The 11,507-nt window shown below is 46.6% G+C and overlaps 1 protein-coding gene across 2 annotated transcripts in view; it reads left to right on the top strand.

Moving 5' to 3' along the window:
* Positions 1-4,328: 4,328 nt before the first annotated feature.
* ZBTB10 (zinc finger and BTB domain containing 10) overlaps positions 4,329-11,507 on the top strand; it is a 30,383-nt gene continuing 23,204 nt past the window's right edge. The window contains exon 1 of one of the 2 annotated variants that reach the window (XM_075549541.1): positions 4,329-4,528. In XM_075549541.1, coding sequence (XP_075405656.1) covers positions 4,457-4,528 — 72 coding nt within the window. In that variant the 5' untranslated portion in view covers positions 4,329-4,456. Of the gene's footprint in view, positions 4,529-5,406; positions 6,383-11,507 lie in introns of those variants that run through there. The other variant, XM_075549540.1, reaches the window with a different exon arrangement.

The raw sequence follows: 11,507 nt of genomic DNA, 5'->3' as shown, positions 1-11,507 counted from the left end.
TATTGTGCCCAGAACCTGAAGAGGAAAAGTGTTGAAAACTGTCATCCTCTACCAAGGCTGTTAGGCGATTCAAGTTGCAACAGTGAAGAGCTGTTGAGTCAGACCCGTCACAGAGTTATGGCAGAGTGGTATCAAGATGACTTACAACAGCCTGAAGTGAAATTAGGGGACACATCGGCTGGGGATGTCCCATTCTTGAGGGGTTCCCCTGGTAAACATAAGGGGGAATTCCCTCATATGGCAGAACCCCAACAGTACATGCTTGCATAGGGGCTAGAGGGGAGAACAGATTCCTACATGCTAGTAGAAAAATTAAAAGAGTGGGGGATTTCTTATAAACTCCATTTACAGAGTAGATCCCCTTCTGTTATTCAAAGTTCCCTTGATAATAGGGCATTCTGAGACATTTGTGAATACTAGCCCCTTGCTGTTTCTGGTTGAATCTTCTTTTAGGTTTCAGAGGAAGACAACTGAGTATATAGACATAAGAGTAAATGTAAGAATATAAATGCACATACACAATTTGATAGTTAGGAATCCAGTAGTCCATTTTCCACATTATTTGAATTTATTCCCTTTTGTTTGCGCTATTAAGTAGTGCTGATGACATAGCTTTATTAGAATTAAAAACAACAACCCAACTCACTGCCTTCCGGTGAAATCTGACTCAGAGCAACACTAGAGGAGCCCTGGTGGTATAATGGTTACACACTGGGCTGCAATTTGCATGGTCGGCAGTTCAAAAACACTAGCAGCTCTGAGGGAGACAGACTGGGCTTTCTACTCCCATAAGCAGTCTCAGAAACCCACAGGGGGTTTGCTATGAGTCAGCACTGACCGACGGCAATAAGGAGCAACACCATAGGACTAGAACTGCTCCCGTGGGTTTCCAAGGCTGTAAATCTTTATGGGAGCATAAAACCTCGTCTTTCTGGAATCATTCATTTCAAAAGAGCTGGTCTTACAGAAGTACTCAGCTGCTAACTAACAGGTAGGTGGTTTGAACCCACCAGCCCGCTCCATGGGACAAAGACGAGGCAGATGGTTTGCAGGAAGATGTACAGAGTTTGGGGCCAGTTCCACTCTACGGTTGAAAGCCACTCTAAGCAATGGGTTTGGTTTTGTTGGTTTGTTTGGGTTTTATTTTATCAGTTTGTCATTCATTTCTAATTAGTTTAAATATAATCCTAGGCAGAGGACATTAAGGATCTTACTACTACTTAAGACAGTTATCTTGGGCAAATGCACTTCTACAGAATTAACATTTTTAGTAAATTTGACTTCACCAGAAAGCACAAAAAAATAAAAGATAGCATAATGTTGCAATAAAAACTCCTAAATTCATTTTACTGCCCATCACCTTCAGTAACTTTTCCCTCTTTTTATTTCAGGTATGGTGGGGTGGTGGTGGTGGTGGTGGTGGTGGTGGTGGTGAAAATATTTGCAAAGTGTTTCAAATTAAAAGTAACTCATTTCAAGAGAAAGTGCATTATTATATATTTCATTGGAAAATAATGGTTTCATTTCTATAAGGTATGAATTAGGTAAAGGCCACAGATTTCAATGTCTTCAGCATCCATATAAACAAGACAAAGCAAGACAGTAATATCCTACAAAGGACATCAACCTGAAGACATATAACACAATTTCAAGTGATTGTTCAAAGGTCAGGTAAGAATAGGGATGGTCTACGTAAAGAGTATATCACCACTCTCAGAAATATCTTTCTGTGGGAGGTTAGTAGTGGCAAGCCTTATGTTAAAACTAATTCGATCTAGAAGGCAGAGCTAATTTTTTATTTTGATCTACAATCAGTTAAGTGAGAATTGCTGTAAATAAATCCTTAAGATCACTAGTATTTGAGTTTCTACATGCAATCACATATTTAGTCCATTTGAAAATAAGATGACTAGTATTTCATACATTTTGGAAAATCTTTTTAAATGTTTGAAAAATAAACCACATATACATTCTACATTGGAGGGCTTCAAATTACAGGCTGCAATATTGCTCTTATTTTAAAAATAGAAAAATAAATCATCACAAATATTTTAAGTTTTGGAATCAGCAGTATGAAGCCAGAGGATTTAAAAATTGTAACAAATGCTACTCATAAAATACACCTAAGCTCACAGTGATATGATTTTATATAATTATAGAGTCAGAGCCCTGCTGTTGGTTACCCATTGGGCTGCGATCTTCATGGTAGGCAGTTTGAAGCCACTACCAGCTCCTCAGGAGAAAAACTGGGCTTTCTACTCACTACTGTAAATAGTTATGGTGTCAGACTGTGAGTCAGCATTGACTTGATGGCAACGAGTTGAGTTTTGATTATTACAGAGTTCAAAAGCATTGTTATTAAGGTTCTGGTCCATATATGCCTAGGGATTTCTTCCAAACAAAACAGGTTTAAACACACGTCGGCCATTGGTGGATGGCTACAAACGCCCCCAGTCAGTCGTACACTTGTCCTAGTCTCATGAGGTTGCCTTTAAAACAAAACAAACATCCCAATCAAAGTGTCAGTGGGGATCAGTAGGTCAGTTACATGGGAAGCAGAAAAGAGCTTAGAAGGCTTTGGTGACTGCTTTTTTGGTATTTCTAAGGGGTAATCTTGATAGATTTTCTTGAATGATACAACCACAGGGGTTTCTACTAAAGTTTGTAAGAAAATTGAAACTGCACAGGAAAGTTGGGCGGAGGCATTTACCCTCCCCCCACCCCCACCCCAAACATGACAATGCATCTGGCCTGTTCACTCTTCCGGGGTAGCAAAAGGGCTATCCTAAGAGAATTTCATTGGGAAACCTTACCCTAGCCATCCTACTCCTTGATCATTGTCCCTACAGACTTCTTTTTGTTCCTAATACGCCAAGAACATGATCCCAGGCCCTGGAAAATCCCAGAACTACCATTTTTATCGCGTGCAAGTCCAAGACTGAAGAGGTTGGAACACCCGCTTCCGAAGTATCTAGATATATGTGGAGATCAATGGTTTTGTATTTTGATATTTGTGTTTAATAAAGGTTTCTTCTTTTTTAGTCATTTAATTAGGGGCTCATACAACTCTTATCACAATCCATACATACATCAATTGTATAAAGCACATCTGTACATTCTTTGCCCTCATCATTCTCAAAACATTTGCTCTCACTTAAGCCCGTGACATCAGGTCCTCATTTTTACCCCTCCCTCCTAGCTCCTCCCTCCTTCATGAGCCCTTGATAATTTATAAATTATTATTTTGTCATTAATAAAGGTTTCTATTAATTTATAGCAATACTTTATTTACCCTTCTATGTACAACCCACTCACTCCTATGACTTTGATTCAAACTTAGTTTCTGAAGTTGTGAACCTTAATGGGAGGCTCAGAGAGGCCGGTGGGTTTCAATAGGTGACTACACCTACCAGCAGCGCCTCCAAGGAGGTAAAGTCTTAACATAAATTCCTCCCATAAGTTAGAAGGAAAATAATTTCTATTTATTTTTCTATGTACACTGCAATATATATTATTCATGTTAACATAATATATGTTTGACCAATGTAAAATTGCATCCTACCATGTCAATATTTTTACCTTAGGCATGGCATCTTTTAAAAAAGGTTTTATTGGCATATAATTCACACATCATATACTTCAATAGCTCAAGACATGTTATCTTTTCTTATTCAACTTCTAAGCAATGCATTTCTTAAGGGTCAAAAGCTGCTCTATAGTTTCAGAACATTTTCTCCCTGGAATGAATGGGGGGGGGCGGTGTTAAATCTATCTCATATTGTAAAATAGCAAACTGACTGAAAATACCTTACTTTACTAAAATGCATTCACTAAACTTAATGCAGTACAGGTTTTTAAAATAAGGAGTTTGGAGCTCCGAGTTCGTTTTCTTTTTTTTTCTTCAAAAAGCTATCGAAATGATAATTACGAAAGTTTCGTTTCCAGCTCAATCTGCTCGAATTGCTCCAAATTCGGCATGTAAACAGTTTTTTTTTAAAAAAAAAAACCCATTTCTTTAAGCATACGCTCCGCGGAGCCGCACCACAGACAGACTCCTCCCCGCTCACGGGGAAAACCCTGCCTAATATTTATAACGTTATGACATACTGTAATCCTCACAAGGTGGTTGTAGAAGGCTAACCCGACTGCAGTTACCCGATTGGCTGCTGGTGATGTAACACTCGTGTCAATACTTCCCAGTGAACGCACGTGTTGGACCTTTTATTTAAATTTCCATTTCATCACAGCAATCAGACACTCGGGGCAGCGCGTTTTCGGTGCAAAGCCGACCGCCTGGGGCCCGAGCGGCTGCGCGCGAGCACGACCCATCCGAGGAGGCGGTGTCCATGGTGGGCGGCCACCTCCCGCGACCAGCCCCTCCGGGTGCCCTCTTTTGCGGAGGCACAAAATCAGGGCCGTTCCTCGGGCACCGCTGCCCACCCCCGGCGAAATCGAAATGACCAGGCTGGTTTCCCGAGTCCCAGGTGCACTCGTGGCGAGAGGAGAAATGTGCGCGTCCCCGGCGCCGGTAGGTGCGTGTGGGCAGCGGGGAGGCGGCCAGCCCCTGACACTCGCCAGCTGTTTGTCCTCCGCGAAGCCCGGCCCCGGCCGCACACGCCCGCCCCCTCCCCGAGACCCCGGCCCGCCGCCCGGCCTTTTGTCCCCCCCGCCCCCGGGCCGACTTCCTTCCCCGAGGCCGCACCCCCGCCCCCAGGCCGGAGGCGCGGCCCGGCCCCTTTCGCGGTCCCCTGGCGCCCCCACCCCAGCCCAGCCCGGCCCCAAGCCCAGCCCCCCTCCCCCAGCCCGGCCCCCACCCTTTCCCCCTCCAGCGGTTACTGCTACCCCGGTGCATTGTGGGCGCACGGTCCGTTGTTCATTTGCCATTCGACCTCCGCCAGGGCCTGGTCGGACGGAAACGCTCCGCCGGCTTTATTGTGGGCTCGTAATGTGGCGGAGCCCCACAGCCTAGCGAGCCTCTGGCCCTCAGCGCGTCGGCGGCCGGCGGCGGCGTGGGGACTGCTCGGTGCGTCGGAGGCAGGCTAGCTGTTCTGGAGGGTCTGTGTGGGCGCGCGGCTCGGCAGCACCGGCAGCCGCGGGGCTCCCCGCACTCCGCCGCCCAACTTCGGAGGCCCCGCGCGCCCCCGGGCTCGCTCCTCACCGCGGCGCCGTCCGCCCCCTTCTCCGCGCGGGACGCTGCCGGGAGCGCCGCGGGGCGGGGGTGGAGGACGAGGAGAGCGGCCGGAGGCGGCGGCCCGGCGGGCGGCGGCGGCGGCGGCGGACGCGTGAGGCAGCCCGGGAGCGAGCGCGAGCCGGCCGGGCGCGGAGGGCGAGGGCGAGGCCGAGCCCCGCGAGACCGGAACGCCGGGGGCGGGGGCGAAGCGGAGTCGGGGGAGCGCGCGGGACGCGGCCCGAGGCCGGGCGCGAGCCGGGACACCGGGCGGCGGCGGCGGCGGCGCGCGCCATGTCGTTCAGTGAAATGAACCGCAGGACGCTGGCGTTCCGAGGCGGCGGGTTGGTCCCCGCCAGCGGCGGCGGCGGCGGCGGCTCCGCGAACAATAACGCCGGCGGGGAGGCCTCGGCTTGGCCTCTCCAGCCCCAGCTGCGACAGCCCCAGGCGCCAGCACCCCAGCAGCTCAATGGGCGGGGGGCCGACGAGGAAGTGGGATTGGAGGGCCTGGAGCCCCAAGACCTGGAGGCCTCCGCTAGGGCGGCCGCCGCCGCCGAGGAAACCAAGGAGTTGTTGCTCGCTCCAGACGCGGGTGGCCCCACCTCGCTGGGCGGCGGTGGCGCGGGGGGCCCCCTGCTAGCGGAGAGGAACCGTCGGACCCTGGCCTTCCGAGGAGGCGCCGGGGGTCTCGGCAACAATGGCAGCAGCCGCGGCCGCCCGGAGCCGGCGGCGTGGCCCCCGAGGCATTTCAATGGGCGAGGGCCGGCGGCCGCGGACCTGGAGCTGGACGCGCTGGAGGGGAAGGAGTCGATGCCGGACGGCGCGTCCCAGAGCGACAGCACGGAGGACGAGGAGGGGGCGAGCCCGGGCGGCCGGCGGCGGGGCGGCGATGGCGGGGACGAAGTGGCGGGCAGCGGTGTGGGAGCTGGCGACGGAGAGACTGTCCAGCACTTCCCGCTGGCGCGCCCCAAGTCCCTCATGCAGAAGCTGAACTGCTCGTTCCAGAGTTCCTGGCTCAAGGATTTCCCCTGGCTGCGCTACTCCCAGGATACTGGCCTCATGTCGTGCGGCTGGTGCCAGAAGCCCCCTGCGGACGCGGGAAGCGAAGACCTTCCGCCAGCGGGGCACGATGAGCTTTCGCGAGGGACCCGCAACTACAAGAAGACGCTCCTCCAGAGGCACCACGTCTCGAGCGAGCACCGAGCCAACGCCCAGGTACAGTATAGACCCTCCTCTGACCTGCGGACTCCGCCGGGAAAGGCCGAGGCGGCGGAACCCCCGTCTGTGCGTGGGGGGCCGGGGGCTCGGCTCCCCTTAGCGAGAGCCCGTGCGCCAGGGTTTGGGAAGCCTGCGAACAAGTTTTCCAAAGTTGGGGGGTGGGGGCGGCGGGGGTGGTGTGTGTGTGTCTGTGACGATTTGCTAATCGCCGCGCCGAGCTTGGCGTTCGCCTTTTTTTCGGTTGGTGTGAGTGACACAGATTTCTTCTCCGTCTCCCGAGATTGAATCGAAAGCACCCGAAAGTGAGACTGCCGTTTTGAACCCGAAAGGTTGACTTTGGCGGTACACATGGTTATTGTTAGCTGTGGTTTTTAGTAGGGGCTGTCGTGTGTGTTCCGAGCCCTTTAACATTGGGGGGGCTCTGATGAGAGGCAAATCTGGCACCTCTTTGAAGAATGACTTAACCAGGCTTCTCTAACCCTTTGACTCTACCCCCTTTCGGGGAACACGTCCAGCCCGAGTATGCTTGGTGTCACCAGGTCAGACGGGCGTAAAACAAGCGATAAGTTTGTAGATGTGTAGAGGGAGCTGTTTGGGATTACCATTCCTCTTGGAAATCATTTTGCGCTGCTCATTTCTGTTGAACTTCTTGGGGAAGGAGAAGAGGCTTGCTTTGGGCAAATTATTGTAGTTTTTATTTAACTGCTTTCCTCAGGCCCATATTTCTTGTATTGAGCTTTTCTGATTGGAAAAATGTTGCTTGTAAATGCATTTTACATGAAGTGCTTAAAGTTACCACTAGATTACCACTAGCACAAATACGCAGTTTATATCAAGTAATTGATTTGACCTGATACAGAATTTACTTACTAAACTACCAGAAACTTTTAAGTACAAAACAAGTAGATTGTTCTCCAGGCCTTGTTTTAACATTTCCAGTCTGAAGATATTAGCATTATCACTTTGATAACTCCTTTCAAGCCACTTAGATCTTGATCAGTCCTTTTAGATAACTTGAGGTGGTGAGTGGAATTCATTCTTTGTATTGGTAGCCAGTCATTGATTTTACAAAGTCACCTCTTCCATATTATTAGTCCCTCCGTGTGTTCCATTTATTGAGTGCCATTCAGCACATTTTAAAAGGAGCTAATTAGGCACCACTCAGTGAAGTTGAAGCTTTAACTTTAAAGCACTGGGCTATGCTTTTCACAGCGGCCAGTGCACGTTTTGAACAAGCTTTACTTGCTGAAATCCATGTAAAGATATAAGGCCCAGAAAACTTAAGCAAATCATATAAAGTCTTGAAAGCCCTTGGTGACAACTCAGTCTGGAGCCTACAAAAAAAAAAGTTTGGAGCAAATTTGGATTCAGGTCTCAACTTTGCGATCATTGCCTTTGTGCACCTGGGCAATGGAGTGAAATAGAGTGTGTCTTTCATGTGCCAAGTGCAAGTTTCCCTTACTCTGAGAGGCATTTGTTTTTACTCATATTTTACAGGAGTGAGTCCTTCATAACTTCTTTCTGAAATTATTTAGTAAAGTGACTGACTCGGTGGGGGGAGGGAGGGGAGACTTAGGAAATGAAAACTTCCAAGGCATGATAAGTTGGTTATTTAAGGAAAAAAACTTAAAAAGACATTCGAATGAGCTTTTTTACAGTGTCAGTTAAATCAAATTACAATTAGAAAGCTGCTTAAAGTGGTTCTTGCCATTGAATGGATTCTAACTCCTAGCACTCGTATATGTTGTAGAACTGCCCCCATCGGATGTCTAAAGCTGTGGATCTTTACAGCAGACCTGCCATGTCTTTCTCCCTCAGTGCCTGGTGGGTTCTAACTGGTAACATGTGGCTAGCCATTGCACCACACCAAGACAAAAAGCCCACCAGCCTTCAGGGTTGGTGTTCCGTGTATAACCATTGTGCCACCAAAGCATTTCCTTCGTCAGAGGTAGGGGAATTCGTCTGTTAACCATATGATAATGGTATATTCTCCCCTGGGCGTAAATCATCATTCCTAGGTTTTAAAACCTTTTCCAAGCTTGCTCTCTGAAATATCCTTTCCCTCCCATTTTCACCCTTGAACTCTGCTGTAGCTGTAATCTGCAGGTCTTTTCTCTTGGACCAGTCTTTCAATTAGATTGGGGACAGTGTAGGCTGTCCAAGCAAAAGCTATGTTTTGGTACCCTTGAAGGGGCTTTGGGTGTTTCCACTCAGAATTTATCTTAATGGTTTATGTAATGTTTCTAGTGTCATTCGAACCTTAATTAGTTTAGTGGGGGAGGGGTTGTCATGGTATTTTTGATTCCAAGTACTGCCTAACATCTCTTTCTTTTTAGTGACTGACTGGTTATCTTGTTTAGCTGTTTATCTTCTTGTTTCCTCCTACCTTCCTGTCACTTGTTGCCCTGCAACTTTTGCTTACCTGTAGGAGGCAGTATAATACAATCTGTAAGAGCATTGTTGGGTTTAAGGGCAGGTGAAGCTGGGCTCTGATCCTCTACTTTTTCTTTCAGGTGATAAGAACTTGGGCAGTTAGTTTCTAATTTGCACAAGTCAAGTTGAGGCTTTCTCTAAGGTTTTAATGTACGAATTTAATGTGACCTCATTAGCATAATTGCCCGTATTCTTTAAAGAGAGCTTTCTATATCTCCTCCTCGATGCCTATTTCCAGGTGTCAACATCTTTGTAGGTTTAAAACCACTTTCTCATGAAATCATTCTTAATCCTAGTAAGCAAACCACTTTTCCTTTCTAGACTTGCAGATTTGGGTCATCCCAGCAGGAGACCATCCTGAGATGATTCTTCATCATGCATGTAATATTTCTGTTTCGCACAGATTTTCTTAACTGCAGCTTCCCAACTTTAAACACTTCTTCAGACAAGAATTCAGTTTGAGGCTAGCGATCGTTCATTCCCCTTATTTTGCTTATTTTTTGATTATTTGTGTTAACCTCAAAAAGACATTTTTTGGAGGAGGTTGGTCTGGTCCTAGTATGTTGCTAAGAGTTTCTTGTACTTTGTTTTCTGTAGGACGTGTTTAATTAATCCTTTGATAGTGACAAAAAAAAATTGTATCCCAGTCTTAAAAATGCTTGATATTCTTCTGTTACTTGAATATCGGTTTTCAGCCGACTACTCATGGGACATATTTTTAAACATGCTTTCTGAGTATGTTTTGAATTGTTTGTTGCAGAAGTATGCATGCCCTCTTTAAAAAGGCAAAGGTGACAGCATATCGTATCCATGATTAGTGCATTCAGGATGTTGCCCTCGGGCCCAGAGCATTTCAAAGGTGCTTTAATAACTATAACAGTAGTTGTCACTTTTTATCAAATTGTGAAACCTTCCTAGCCAGAGCCACTCATTCTGTCAACTCTGGGCTTTCTTTCTTTTTCAATCATGTTATAACTCTGCACTTTTCTACACCTAAAATAGGCACTTGAATGTATTCTCCGAGCAAAGGCTAACTTTTCGAGGAAGTAAATAATGAATTCAGAGCAGCGATCTCATTGAAATATGTTGATGTAGCTTTGGGAGTAAAGAAAGTAAGGCAAGCCTACCTATATTTGACAAAAATTAGGCCTAGCAACTTTGCTTTTAACAATTAGAATATGAAACAAAGATAAGCCTATAGTTCATTAAGTTAACATTGTACATTTATTTAAATATTAGACTATAGCATGTATTTATTGTATTAGTTTTAATAAGAGCTGGACCATTTCTCGTGTTTTCCCCCTTTTTGGGGGGCGGGGGGGGTGTCCTGTGTATTCCCCTTTTAGGAGTCTGGTGGCTCAGTGGTTATTGTGCTGCTAAGGGCAAGATCAGCAGTTCAAACCACCAGCTGCTCCAAGGTGCAAAGAAGAGGCTTTCTTCTCCCCCCCATCCAGTCACAGTCCTCGGGAGAAGCACGGGCTTTGTAGTCCCTTACAGAGTTGCAGGCTCAGAAACCCACAGGGCCAGTTCTCTGTCCTGTAGGCCTGCTAGGAAGTTGGCATCGAATGGATGGCAGTGATTTTGGTTTTCCATTTGGTTCCCCTTCTTCAATTATGTTAGATATATGAACCTGGAGATAATAAAGCTTATAAATAAAAGTTTCTTCCTTTGAGAAACTTCTGGTTTAGTAAGGTAAGACAACTGACAAAAAGTAATAAGAGTATGAAATATTCTGAGAGTGCCAGAAAGATGGCAGTGATGAGTTTACCTGAGAACCTACCTACTTTTCTTAGATGAGATGTTGACCATAGAGAAGGGGATGCTCCATTGGAAGCCATGTCAGAAAAATGGAAAAGGTTTCCTAATGTGTCTTGAGACATGGATAGTTGAATTGCTGAGCAAGATGAAAAACCAAATGTGAATTAGGTAGATAGATTCTAGGTTTTTATTATTATTATGAAATACTTTTATTGGGGCTTGTACAGCTCTTATCACAATCCATACATTCATCCCTTGTGTCAAGCACAAGATTCTAGGTCTTAGGGGACCTCTGGTACTAATAAGATTGTTTTTTATATTCCCTTTGCAAACGGGAAACTATTTAATGGTGTAAGCATTACAATCATGATCACATGTGATTATTGCTGTTTAGAAGCATCTGGGTGTGTATGGACTTGGTAGGCATAGTTCACTGACTGGATGCTAGTATCACCTGGAAGTTTCCCCTGGGCATATCGAATTTGATTTTCTGGGGATCTAGTATAAGCATAAGAGAGGATTCAGTCACTTAAATGTCATTCATAGAGGTGACCCAAAGAGAAGATTGCAAAGGAGACCGGTCTTTGTCAATGATCTAGATAATTCTTCAATGTACCACCGTTGAGTGCCATTCAATTGGTTCTGACTCGTAGCAACCCCGTGTACAACAGAACACTGCCCCTTCCTGTGCCATTTCACAATTGTTCTTATGTCTGAGCCAAGGCGTCAGTTCACCGAGGGCCTGGCTCCTTTTCTCTGCCCCTGTGCTCTACCAAGCATGTTGCCAATTCATTTGCCTGTAGCCTTGCTTGTCTTCATCGTCTATAAATTGAATGTGACTGTTTTCTAAATTCACAATTTTACATTTGGAAACGGAAGTGAATTTTTTATCCTTTTAATATGCTCTTCCAGTGAGTTACTGAAAACAGAT

Source organism: Tenrec ecaudatus, chromosome 5 (genome assembly GCF_050624435.1).
Source record: "Tenrec ecaudatus isolate mTenEca1 chromosome 5, mTenEca1.hap1, whole genome shotgun sequence".
Classification (NCBI taxonomy): Eukaryota; Metazoa; Chordata; class Mammalia; order Afrosoricida; family Tenrecidae; genus Tenrec; species Tenrec ecaudatus.
This window is presented reverse-complemented; position numbering and strand designations above follow the sequence as displayed.